Source organism: Tachyglossus aculeatus, chromosome 6, assembly GCF_015852505.1.
Source record: "Tachyglossus aculeatus isolate mTacAcu1 chromosome 6, mTacAcu1.pri, whole genome shotgun sequence".
Taxonomy (NCBI): Eukaryota; Metazoa; Chordata; class Mammalia; order Monotremata; family Tachyglossidae; genus Tachyglossus; species Tachyglossus aculeatus.
In genome coordinates this window covers 39839153-39851715 of record NC_052071.1, presented here as the reverse complement: position 1 = coordinate 39851715, position 12563 = coordinate 39839153, and the positions used below count along the sequence as shown (strand labels likewise).

General features: G+C 46.7%; 1 protein-coding gene across 4 annotated transcripts in view; it reads right to left on the bottom strand.

The window, feature by feature from the left end:
• Positions 1–25: 25 nt before the first annotated feature.
• Positions 26–12563, bottom strand: part of IKBKG (inhibitor of nuclear factor kappa B kinase regulatory subunit gamma) — a 34423-nt gene continuing 21885 nt past the window's right edge. For all 4 annotated transcript variants that reach the window (XM_038748545.1, XM_038748546.1, XM_038748548.1 and 1 more), the window contains 6 exons: positions 10768–10920; positions 7769–7865; positions 5170–5319; positions 4839–4981; positions 3353–3417; positions 26–1362 (listed from right to left, as the gene is read on the bottom strand). In XM_038748545.1, coding sequence (XP_038604473.1) covers positions 1211–1362; positions 3353–3417; positions 4839–4981; positions 5170–5319; positions 7769–7865; positions 10768–10920 — 760 coding nt within the window. In that variant the 3' untranslated portion in view covers positions 26–1210. The remainder of the gene's footprint in view (positions 1363–3352; positions 3418–4838; positions 4982–5169; positions 5320–7768; positions 7866–10767; positions 10921–12563) is intronic.

The following is a 12563-nucleotide window of genomic DNA, read 5'->3' as shown; positions in this document are numbered from 1 at the left end:
GAAACGGCAAGGACCAATCCTGAGACCGTTACTACAGTTAGTTTAATTGACTGAAAGGCACAAGTTCTCTTTTGATCGGTAGCAGCAGCACAGAAAACAGTTTAGTAACCTGCAACAGGGGAGCTAGACCTGGGAGACTTCGGAGGGGAAAGAAACCGCATCGGGAAGAATCTCTGTGAACACACCGACCATTCAACAATCTAATTCCTCTCCCCGGAGCGGAAGTATTGCAGTTGAAGGCCCCTAATCACGCTCACACCAGGAACAGGCTATGGCTCTCCCTAAGCCTGATGGAGGAGGAAAAAGTCCTTGGAATTCTGAAATAGTATTGCTTCCTGCTGAGGTGAAAAGTGGAGCCCTTCGATCACACGGTGTGGCCAAGTCCCGCTCAAAGAAGCACTTGTATTATAGGGAAAGGGCTTGCAGGCTGTGGCCCGTGCCTTCTCTCCTTCTGAAAGGCGGGAGAGGGGAAGCCAGTTTGTCAAAAGTGACAGTTTCAATCTTCTAGAAGCCTGGAGAAAATTGTTCTTTTAAAGAATACAGCCGTCTACACATCAGCATTCACTCTGCCCATTTACTGAAACTAATCTTATCTGTCAACTTTGGTGACCTGCCTCCCCTCCCCACATTTGCCTCGTTAAAATGGGGTGGCGGGGGGAGGTACGAACCTGACCTTAGTCAACTTTACCCCCACTTTCACGTGAGAAAAGAATAAGGGCATAGTCCTTTACATTCAACATACATTATTCACTGTACAATGCAAACTGGTGCTTGCTTTGACCATTTAAAATATCGTGGCAAGAGGCACTTTAGAATTAAGCCCAAAATAGTGCAAAGGTCTGCTCCGTTGGTGTGAAAATTGATAGAGGAACTACACGGAGCCAGAAGAGTGATTTTTTCCCCCCCCCACCCCCCAAGCTGGATCTGCTAGGAAGGAAGACCAGTGTAGAGCCTGTCAAAGGCTAAAGCACAAATTTCTGACAGCAGCCAACGCCAAGGTCCCCTTGTCAGTTCCCGGCCCCCGGCCCTGATGGTCCTAAGATGTATTTTTTTGAACTCCACAGGACCCACAACGCCGGAGGCCTCAAATTCAAATCTAGGTTGAAAACAGATGTAGCGAGATGCAGCCCTGAGCACACTGAAGAAAAAGCAGCACTGCTGCGGGTCCTGCTCCCATCCCCAGCCGCCTTCCCTTCCCGCTTGGGAAGTGTTACTCGATACATTCCATGACGTGGATCTGCAAGGTGTCCATATCTGGGGCCTGATACTGGCATTTGGGGCAACAGAAATCAGGTTGTTCATCTGGAAGGCTTCTTCTCTGGGTGGACAACGAGTGGAAGGAGAGATGGTTCACAAGATGAGCTGGGAAAAAAGGAGAATATCCATCTGTCATCATCATCATCAATCGTATTTATTGAGCGCTTACTATGTGCAGAGCACTGAAGTACAAATTGGCAACATACAGAGACAGTCCCTACCCAACAGTGGGCTCACAGTCTAAAAGGGGGAGACAGAGAACAAAACCAAACATACTAACAAAATAAAATAAATAGAATAGATATGTACAAATAAAATAAATAGAGTAATAAATATGTACAAACATATGTCATTCCAACAGCCGCGGAAACGGCCTCTTCCCCTCTCAATTCTCCTTAGAATCCACAGTCCAGGAGCTCGTTTACTTATTGTTAGCCTTGATCATTCATTTTTCCTCCCCTCCACCAACTTACCAACCAATGAACGATACTTACTGAGCCCTGCCAAATGCTAGGCCCTCTTCTATGTACCGGGGAGAGTGACCAAGTTCAAGTCCTCTGTGTCAGAAAGCTTCAAGTGCTTAGTACAGTGCTTTGCATACAGTAAGCGCTCAATAAATACAACTGAATGAATGAAAGGGAGGAAGACAGGCAAAAATAATTTAAAGCGAGAGCGCAGGAGGAGAAAATGAAGAGGAAGCAGTTGAACCAATAACCAACAGGGACATGTTTTTGGGAGAGTGCATGGGTTTGGAAGTCAGAGGTCATGGGTTCTAATCCCAGCTCTGCCATTTGTCAGCTGTGTGACTTTGGGCAAGTCACTTCTCTGCACTTCAATTACCTCATCTGTAAAATGGGGATTAAGACTGTGAGCCCTATGTGGGACAACTTGATAACCTTGTATCCACCCCAGCACTTAGAACAGTGCTCGGCACATAGTAAGCGCTTAACAAATACCATCGTTACTACTATTATTGTTATATAAATAAAAGCATGCATAAGAACATAGATGCCGAGCAAAGGGATGAAATCCCAGCCAAATAAACGGACTCTAATCCTAAAAATTAAGCCAGGCTTTAGAGGAAAAAGAGAACGATGAGAACTTTAAAACTTGCAGGGATGAGGTCAATGTGGCAACTCTCAGGTCAGCCCTAATTGGGCAAGGAAGTGGTTCTTCAAGCTGTTAATTGCTCACTGCCACAAAATGGACAAATGGTTAAATTTGTCCAGCGAGAAGCAGAGTGGCCTACTGGGTAGAACACAGAGCAGCACTTAGAACAGTGCTTGGCACATAGTAAAGCACTTAATACCATCATTATTTGGGAGTCAGAAGACCTGGATTCTAATACTGCTCTATCACTTTGCTGTGTGACCTCTGGGGAAATCACTTGGCTTCTCTGTGCCTCAGATACCGCATCTGGGAAATGGGGATTAAGACAGAGCCCTTTGTGAGACATGGACTGTGTCCAACCTCATTAGCTTCTATCTACCCCAGCACTTAGTACAGTGCCTAGCACGTAGAAAGCATTTATCAAATACCATAAAAAAAATACGGGAAAGACAGGTTACGCTTTGTGAAAGCTGATGGTAAGAGAAATCCTACTGAAAAGTACTTAATTTGCCAGTCTCTAGTAACCAGGAACTTCTTACTGGATAGGCCCATGCTAGAGGGGTTTTGTTGTTATTAATGATAATAACAATGATGAAGACAATAATCGTGATATTTGTTCGGTGCTTACTATGTGCCAAGCACTGAACTAAGCACTGGGATAGAGTCAAGACAATCAAGTCCCGCATAAGACTCAAGCTTTAAGTAGGAGGGAGCACAGGTAATGAATTCCCTTATTGCAGATGACAGAATTGAGAAAGACAAGTGACTTGCACAAGGTCACACAGCAGACACGTGACAGGATTAGAACCCAGATCCTCTGTATTCCAAGCCCAGGCTATTTTCACCAAGCCATGCTGCTTTTGTCCCCACTGAAGCCTAATAACCATGTCCCCGCCACTGCCCCCCACCCACCCTGCCAAGAAAAAAAAGTGGGAAAATGACAAAACTTACAAGCTTTTTCCCCCAAAAGAAGGAAAACACTCACCTGGCTGGGGTAAAGGTAGCTGAGAGTTCTCTAAGTGTCGCCTCCTCATGTCTTCTATCCTCTCCCTTTGGAAAGACAAAGAGGTGTTTAATAAAACACCTCTGAAAACTTAATTAACAACTTCAAATGTTTTCACTTTCAACAAGATTTTCATTAAGACTTTGCTCCAGTAATGAACTGAAGGGGTTTTTGTTGGTGGTGGTTGGTTTTGTAATTTGGGGGTAGGGGGAGTGAATGAGTTTTAAATTTGTGTTTCATCTGCTTGTGGACAGATTATCCTTCTTTCCTTAAGAGCCTTCTGCCAGAAAAGCAAAAGCTGTTGATTACCTAGTCTCTGGCCCAACCCAGAGACGACGACAACAACAGTGACGCGGGAATTGCAGTAAGTTCGATATTTACTTTAACCTGTGCTAAAGCCAAAGCCCTCACTTCCTCTTCTCCCACTCCCTTCTGCGTCACCCTTGCACCTTGATTTAGTCCCTTTATTCGCCCCTCCCTCAGCCCCACAGCACTTATGTTCACATCCATAATTGATTTATATTCATGTCTGTCTCCCCCTCTAGACTGTAAGCTCACTGTGGAGAGGGAACGTGTCTACCAGTTCTGCTACCGTGTAATATTGTACTCTTCCAAGTGCTTAGTATAGTGTTCTGCACACAGTAAGCGCTCACAACTGCATCAATGAATGAGCCATAAGGAAGTGGGTTCAAAGCCCAGCTCCTCCATTTGTCTGCTGTGTGACCTTGGGCAAGTCACTTAACGTCTCTGTACCTCAGTCACCTCACCTGTAAAATGGGGATTAAAGACTGTGAGCCCCATATGGGTCATGGACTGGGTCCAACCTGATTATCATGTATCTATTTTAGTGCTTAGTACAGTGCCTGGTACATAGTAAACACTTAACGAATATTTTAAAAAAAAAAGCCCACATTCTCCAGATAGATGGTAAAGAGCCGAGGAAAGATGGTTATTTTCAGCAACCTGGATTTTTGCTAACAATGCTGACTGGGACTGCACGTAGCAGTAGAAAGCACTTATCAAATACCATAAAAAAAAATACGGGAAAGACAGGTTACGCTTTGTGAAAGCTGATAAGAGAAATCCTACTGAAAAGTACTTAATTTGCCAGTCTCTAGTAACCAGGAACTTCTTACTGGATAGGCCCATGCTAGAGGGGTTTTGTTGTTATTAATGATAATAACAGTGATGAAGATGATAATCGTAATATTTGTTTGGTGCTTACTACGTGCCAAGCACTGAACTAAGCACTGGGATAGAGTCAAGACAATCAAGTCCCGCATAAGACTCAAGCTTTAAGTAGGAGGGAGCACAGGTAATGGATTCCCTTACTTCAGATGACAAAATTGAGACACAGACAAGTGAAGTGACTTGCACAAGGTCACACAGCAGACAAGCGGCGGGTCGGGATTAGAACCCAGATCCTCTGACTCCAGATCCTCTGACTGACAGATTCCAGGGGACTCACCGGGTTGCTTCTTGGGAATCAGCCTTCAATTTGTTGAGCTCCCTCTGCATCTGTTCCAGCTGGCCCTGAAGGAACTCTTTCCGCTCGGCCAACTTTTCCCGGGCTTGCCTTTCGGCCTGGAAGTCAGCCTTGAAGATATCAGCCTAGTGAAACCAAGAGAGGGGAGCCGCTGTTGTTCTCTTTGGACGACCGAACACTTTTCAATATTCACGTGCAAAAAGAAAACTTCGGTTCACCTTCCTTTGGGGGAGTGACACTCGCTTGACTGGCCCTGAGGCGTGAGTCGGAGGGAGCTGTCGGGGTCAGATGGGGAAGGTCACTGTTGGCTCACCTGCGCCTTCAGGACCGGGATGGTTTCCATGACCGTCCTGTGCTGCTCCGCTTCCTCCTTGAGTTTGTCGATCAGTTCCTGTTTCGCCACCAGAGCCTCTTCGGCCTGCTGCAGCTGCTGATTCAGGGCATCCAGCTGGAGGTCGATTTCCTGAACGAGGGCAAGTCAGATCAAATGGAGGCCGCGTCAGGGGGCGGACGGGACGGGATGGGACGACGGCAGCCTGAATCTCTCCCTGGGCTTCACTACGGTGCCATTAGCAGGCCAGCGCTCTGATCAGCGGGCTCAACTCAAGAAGAGCCCGGCTTTGACTCCCTCCCATCTGGGCAGAAGAGAAGGTGACAGTTTGGTTTTGCGGTTTTTTACGGGATTTGGTAAGCGCCTACTATGTACCAAGGATACTGTACTAAATGGGGTAGATACAAGTTAATCAGATTGGACACAGTCCCTGTCCCACATGGGGCTCACAATCTTCATCCCCATTTTCCAGATGAGGTAAGCGAGGCACAGAGAAGTGAAGTGGCTTGCCCAAGGTCACGCAGCAGACGGCGGGAGCCAGAATTAGGACCCAGGTCCTGCTGAATCCCAGGCCTGTGGTTTATCTACTAGGCCGTGCTGCTTCTTTATCAAGAGTGAAGGAAGAAAAACTGTCAATCACAGCTGGGGTGGTCAAATTTGGGGGGGGGGGGGATGGCCGCCTTCCCCTTCCTCCCCTCCACCGCCCCCCCCAAATTAAAGGGATGTGGAAGGTGGCCCGGCTAGGGTGGAGCCGAGAAGCTTGCTTTGGCTCTGCTCCACAGTACCTGTGAGCAACAAAGTTGAAGATAAGCCATCAATCAATCAGTGGTATTTTGAGCGCTTACTGTGTGCAAAGCACTGTCCTAAGTGCTCGGGAGAGTACAATATAAAGTGTTGGTCGACACGTTCCCTGCCCACAAGAAGCCTACAGTCTACTAGAGAAGCAGCGTGGCTCAGTGGAAAGAGCATGGGCTTTGGCGTCAGAGGTCATGGGTTCAAATCCCAACTCCGCCACTTGTCAGCTGTGTGACTTCGGGCAAGTCACTTCACTTCTCTGGGCCTCAGCAACCTCATATGTAAAATGGGGATGAAGACTGTGAGCCCCCCGTGGGACAACCTGATCACCTTGTAACCTCCCCAGCACTTAGAACAGTGCTTTGAACATAGTAAGCACTTAATAAATGCCATCATTATTATTATTATTATAAGGGGAGACAGACAATATAAATAAATTATGGAAATGTACATAAGTTCATATGTACACAGAGAAGCAGCGGGGCCTAACGGGTAGAGCCCGGGCCTGTTGTGTTCTAACCCCGGCTCCTGCCACTTGTCTGCTGTGTGACCTTGGGCAAGTCACTTCACTTCTCTATGCCTCGCTTACCTCATCTGGAAAATGGGGATTGAGACTCTGAACCCCATGTGGGGACAGGGACTGTGTCCAACCTTATGAGCTTTTACCTACCCCTGCGCTTAGAATGGTGCCTGGCACAAATATCAGAAAAACACCAGAAAACAAAGTGCTATGGGGCTGAGGGTGGCGGTGGTTAAAGAGTACGAATCCAAGGGCAAGGGTGACATAGAAGGGAGAGGGAGCAGGCACGTGAGCAGAACCAAAAGCATCAAGAACCCCCTGGGGACACTGAAAGAAATTTACCTCCTTGAACCAGGGGAAGGGTTTGTACAGTGCTCTGCACACAGTAAGCGCTCAATCATCATCAATCGTATTTATTGAGCGCTTACTGTGTGCAGAGCACAACTGAATGAATGCTCGACCTCCCTGTAAATTGGGAAATCAATTCCATAGGGAAAGAAGCAGGAGCTAGCAATTGGGCAGGATACAGGATGAGTGGAGACCTGAAGACATTGTAAAAGTAAAGGTTCCAGTTGGGAGACATTAGGGGGGCAAAACCTGGGGCCCAACGCTTTAAATAATAATAATAATAATATTTGTTAAGCACTTACTATGTGCAAAGCACTTTTCTAAGCGCTGGGGGGATACAAAATGATCAGGTTGTCCCACGTGGGGCTCACAGTCTTAATCCCCATTTTGCAGATGAGGGAACTGAGGCCCAGAGAAGTGAAATGACTTGCCCAAAGCCACACAGCTGACAAGTGGCGGAGCCGGGATTTGAACCGTTGACCTCGGGCTCCAAAGCCCGGGCTCTTTCCACTGAGCCACACTGCTTCTCTATCCCCTTCTTTAAAAGGGGATTCTTTAAAAATCCCCTTCTTTAAAAGGGGATTCTTTAAAAATCCCCTTCTTTAAAAGGGGATTCTTTAAAAATCCCCTTCTTTAAAAGGGGATCGGTGGCAAAGGTTCCATTCGAAACACTGAACCACCTAAAGAGCCAACACACTCTAGATTCTTTCTTGCCAATTCACGGACGAGATAGCAAAGCACAGCCTAGGTGACACGACAGCACTTGAATTAAACAACGGCGGTAGCCTCCAAAGCCGTCCGAGCAGATCCGCGGCTGAACATATCTGTGTCCTTGAGAGAGCGGTGGGTTGAGGTAGGGGAAGCTCTCCAAGCAGGGAGTGGATCTGGAAATAAAAGAATGGAGTAATAAACACTCACCCTATTTCTCTCGTTGCTTGCCAGGCTGCTCTTGATGTGGTTGTCGTATTCCTGAAAGAGCTGGTGATAGGCAGCTTGTAACTGTGCCAGCTTCCTCCTAGGAGACAGAATATTCTAATTCAAAAGCGACTCCTTGTTTTCATCATCATCAATCGTATTTATTGAGCGCTTACTGTTTGCAGAGCACTGTACTAAGCACTTGGGAAATACAAATTGGCAACATATAGAAACAGTCCCTACCCAACAGTGGGCTCACAGTCTAAAAGGGGGAGAATAATAATAATAATGGCATTTGTTAAGCGCTTACTATGTGCAAAGCACTGTTCTAAGCGCTGGGGGGGATACAGGGTGATCAGGTTGTCCCATGTGGGGCTCACAGTCGTCATCCCCATCTTACAGATGAGGTAACTGAGGCTCAGAGAAGTTAAGTGACTTGCCCAAGGTCACACAGCAGACATGTGGTGAAGCCTCGTTTTAATAATAATAATAATAATGGCATTTATTAAGCGCTTACTATGTGCAGAGCACTGTTCTAAGCGCTGGGGAGGTTACAAGGTGATCAGGTTGTCCCATGTGGGGCTCACAGTCTTAATCCCCATTTTACAGATGAGGTAACTGAGGCTCAGAGAAGTTAAGTGACTTGCCCAAGGTCCCACAGCAGAGGTGGCAGAGTAAGGATTCGAACCCATGACCTCTGACCTCAAAGCCCGTGCTCTTTCCACTGAGCCACGCTGCTTCTCTAACACACAGTTCACAGTTCTGAACTGTGAGCCTTCTTGTACGATTTCTCCTTTACGTGAGCACCTCAGAGCCTCGTTCAGGCTTGAGTTGATTATTTCAAGCGACGTTGGGAAAGCTACCTGCCGTAATAATGACATTACCTTAATTTTACCCTTTTGCAAGCTATGCAGTCAAGGCAATGGCAAGCTGGGAAAACGTTCTATGGGCTGTTTAGGTTTCCAATATTCATTAGCAAGGGTGATTGACCAGAGTCAGTCTCCAGTGAAGCCATACCCAGCATGCATGGAAACCAATGCCACCCAAAAACTGGAGGACTAGCAGCAGACTGTAGAAGATTAAAGGTGAGGCAATCTTGTGAGTAAATGCGGTAAAGCTTTAAGCAGCAGTTTGTCCCAACCTAGCACTGTCCAGTAAGCAAAAAGAGGTGCCCAAATCTGCCCTTGGTACTTCCTCTTCTGGTCCCCCGCAATTAATGATCATTAAGCCAACCTACTACGTAGGTGGCATGGTATAAGAACGCCATACAAATTTTCACATCAGATTCTAGGCAGTCTCCTAGAATCACAGATCCACTGTCCATCCCTGAGCCCCAAAGACATCACCACCACCCCTCAACCCCTGAGGATGATTCACAAAGCAAAAACAATAATAGGATCTGTGTGGGGAGTGGAATGATGCAGAACAGGAATGGTTGTTCTCCAGATCCTTCTCAAGCCAGCTAGGGGCCAAAATTTACGCATGTGAGTAAATGCAATAAAGCTTTAAGCAGCTGTTTGTCCCAACCTAGCACTGTCCAATAAGCAAAAAGAGGTGCCCAAATCTGGCCTTGGTACTTCCTCTCCTGGTCCCCCGCAATTAATAATCACTGAGCCAACCTACTACGTAGGTGGCACGGTATAAGAACGCCATACAAATTTTCACATCAGATTCTAGGCGGTCTCCTAGAATCACAGATCCACTGCCCATCCCTGAGCCCCAAAGACATCACCACCACCCCTCAACCCCTGAGGATGATTCACAAAGCAAAAACAATAACAGGATCTGTGTGGGGAGTGGAATGATGCAGAACAGGAATGGTTGTTCTCCAGATCCTTCTCAAGCCAGCTAGGGGCCAAAATTTACGCATGTGAGTAAATGCAGTAAAGCTTTAAGCAGCGGTTTGTCCCAACCTAGCACTGTCCAATAAGCAAAAAGAGGTGCCCAAATCTGGCCTTGGTACTTCCTCTCCTGGTCCCCCACAATTAATAATCATTGAGCCAACCTACTATGTAGGTGGCATGGTATAAGAACGCCATACAAATTTTCACATCAGATTCTAGGCAGTCTCCTAGAATCACAGATCCACTGCCCATCCCTGAGCCCCAAAGACATCACCACCACCCCTCAACCCCTGAGGATGATTCACAAAGCAAAAACAATAATAGGATCTGTGTGGGGAGTGGAATGATGCAGAACAGGAATGGTTGTTCTCCAGATCCTTCTCAAGCCAGCTAGGGGCCAAAATTTACGCATGGCACTCTGCGTGGTGTGTTCAGAAAACGGAACATTCCCTTTCCCCTTCGATGAAATTCTGAAATGCAGCTGAAAAGAACTGCCCTTAAACTCCTCCTCTCATTTTAATAATAATGTTGGTATTTTTTAAGCGCTTACTATGTGCCAAGCACTGTGCTAAGCGCTGGGGTGGATACAAGGTAAGCTATTTATTTTCTTTTGTTAGTATGTTTGGTTTTGTTCTCTGTCTCCCCCTTCTAGACTGTGAGCCCACTGTTGGGTAGGGACTGTCTCTATATGTTGCCAGCTTGTACTTCCCAAGCGCTTAGTACAGTGCTCTGCACACAGTAAGCGCTCAATAGATACGATTGATTGATTGATGTCCCACGTGGGGCTCACAGTCTTCACCCCCCTTTTACAGATGAGGTAAATGAGGCCCAGAGAAGTTAACTGACTTGCCCAAGGTCACACAGCTGTCAAGTGGCAGAGCCAGGATCAGAACCCATGACCTCTGACTCCCAAGCCCACACTCTTTCCACTAGCCACGCAGCTTCTTGATCTGATTATCTTCAGATATTGAAGGAAAGCATTTCAGCAAGCACCAGGCAACTAAAATGCTTTTTTGGGGCAAGATCCCAGCCCTAGGAGGTGGCAATGCTGACCCAGGCGAAGAAGAGCCCTGCTGCCGAGCTGTGTGATGGACGCTGCTGTCAAACAGTGACATACACTCTCCTCCCCCTCCCCTGCCCTCAGAGCCCCTTGCTCACTTCTCTTCGGAGGCAACCTGGCGTTCCATGCGCAGGGCAGAATCCAGGTTTTGGGCCTGCAGCCGCAACTGGTCCACCTGCACGCTGTGCTGCTTGTGAAGGGTCTCGTTCTCGCTCTCTTGCTTTTTGGCTTTCTCACTTGCAATTCGGACTCTAGTTTCCCAGAGGGGAGGGAGGAATGAGGACAGAGAGAGAAAGGAGAGACGGAGATTGATCAGTGAGGCCTCTGGAGGGGGAAGCCACAGAGGCCAATCATCCAGTTCTAAGCATTGTACCTTTTTTAGATTCAGAAAATTGTCTCTTTGTATTGCCACACCAAATGGGCCTAAGTAAACAATGAGGTCAAGGCAAGCAGGTTTACTACAGTGGCTTCTACGTGATGAACAGCTAATTCAGCAACTGATAAGCCTCTGAGCCCATCTGCTCTTTGCACAAGAAGCTCAATTCCTCTGCACCTCCATTTCATTATTATCATTATAGCTGTCATGCATTCATTCAGTCATTTGTATTTATTGAGAGCTTAGTGTGTGCAATGCACTGTACTAAAGCCTTTGGGAAAGTACAACAATAAACAGACATATTCCCTGCCCACAATGAGCACTTACTATGTTTTAAGCCCTGAAGTAAGCACGGGAGTAGATATCATCAGATGGAACACAGTCCTTGTGCCACACATGGCTCACAATCTAAGTTGGAGGGAGGACTAAATCCCTATTTTACAGATAAGGGTACTGAAGCACTGAGAAGTTATATGACTTGCCCAAGGTCACACGGCAGACGAATAGAAGAGTTGCGGTTAGAAGCCATCTGACGCCTAGGCCCGTGCTCTTTCCACTCAGCCAGGCTGCTTCCCTCGTATGCCAAAAAGAATCCGAAAATCGTGGCACCTGAAGAACCTTTGACTGGTCTGGCCCTCCAACCTCCAGACAGACGAACATCTCAACTACCCTGACGTGGGGCTTATCTTTATAAACATCTCCAGGGTAAATCACCCTCACAACTGGTTCTCCTTTTTGACCAACTAGATGCCCTCTCACCGCATCTTAACTCTAGTCCCTCTTGTTTTTTCCTGAGGCACTGGAAAAATCTGGTCAAAAAATGTATCTCTTAATATTCCTGAGAACAGAACGCCCAAGTCGACCTCCCTTCTCCCTGGAACTCCCTCTTCACATCCAACAGACCAATGTCCTTATCTTCAAATTGAAGTTCCTCCAGGAGCCCTTCCCTAATTGATTTCTAATCTCCTCACCTTTTATCCCCCAACTGTCATCTCAGCCCTTCTGCACCTACAGCCCTTAAGTATTCACATTCCCCCTACTTGCACTTCTGCATTCATCTTTATATTCAATTACTTCCTCCTACCTGTAATTCATTTTCATGTCTGTGGCCCCCCCCCAGATTGCAGATCCTTGAGGGCAGGGATTTTGTCTAATTCTCCTGTACTCTCCCAAGTGCTTAGTGCAGTGTTCTGCACACAGTAGGTACTCAACAAAGATTACTGATGGACTGTAGTCAGCCTACAGCTTTCTCTTCTCCAGCTTTGTCAATGGACCTGTTTTTCTCTGGACCCAACTCCAGAGGCTGTTCGTCGATCAAGCCCTTTATTTATACAAAAAAAAAAAAAAATGCTGAATCACGTGAAAAATATTAAAGCTCCAGAAATAGACATCTCCTTCTTTTGCAAGACTCGGTTAGATTTTGCTCCTGGAGACACAACTAAAATCAAAGAGTTCAAGACAAGAAAAGAGGATGAGCCTCAGGCCTAGTCGCACAAGACCGAGGCAACCAAAAGCCAT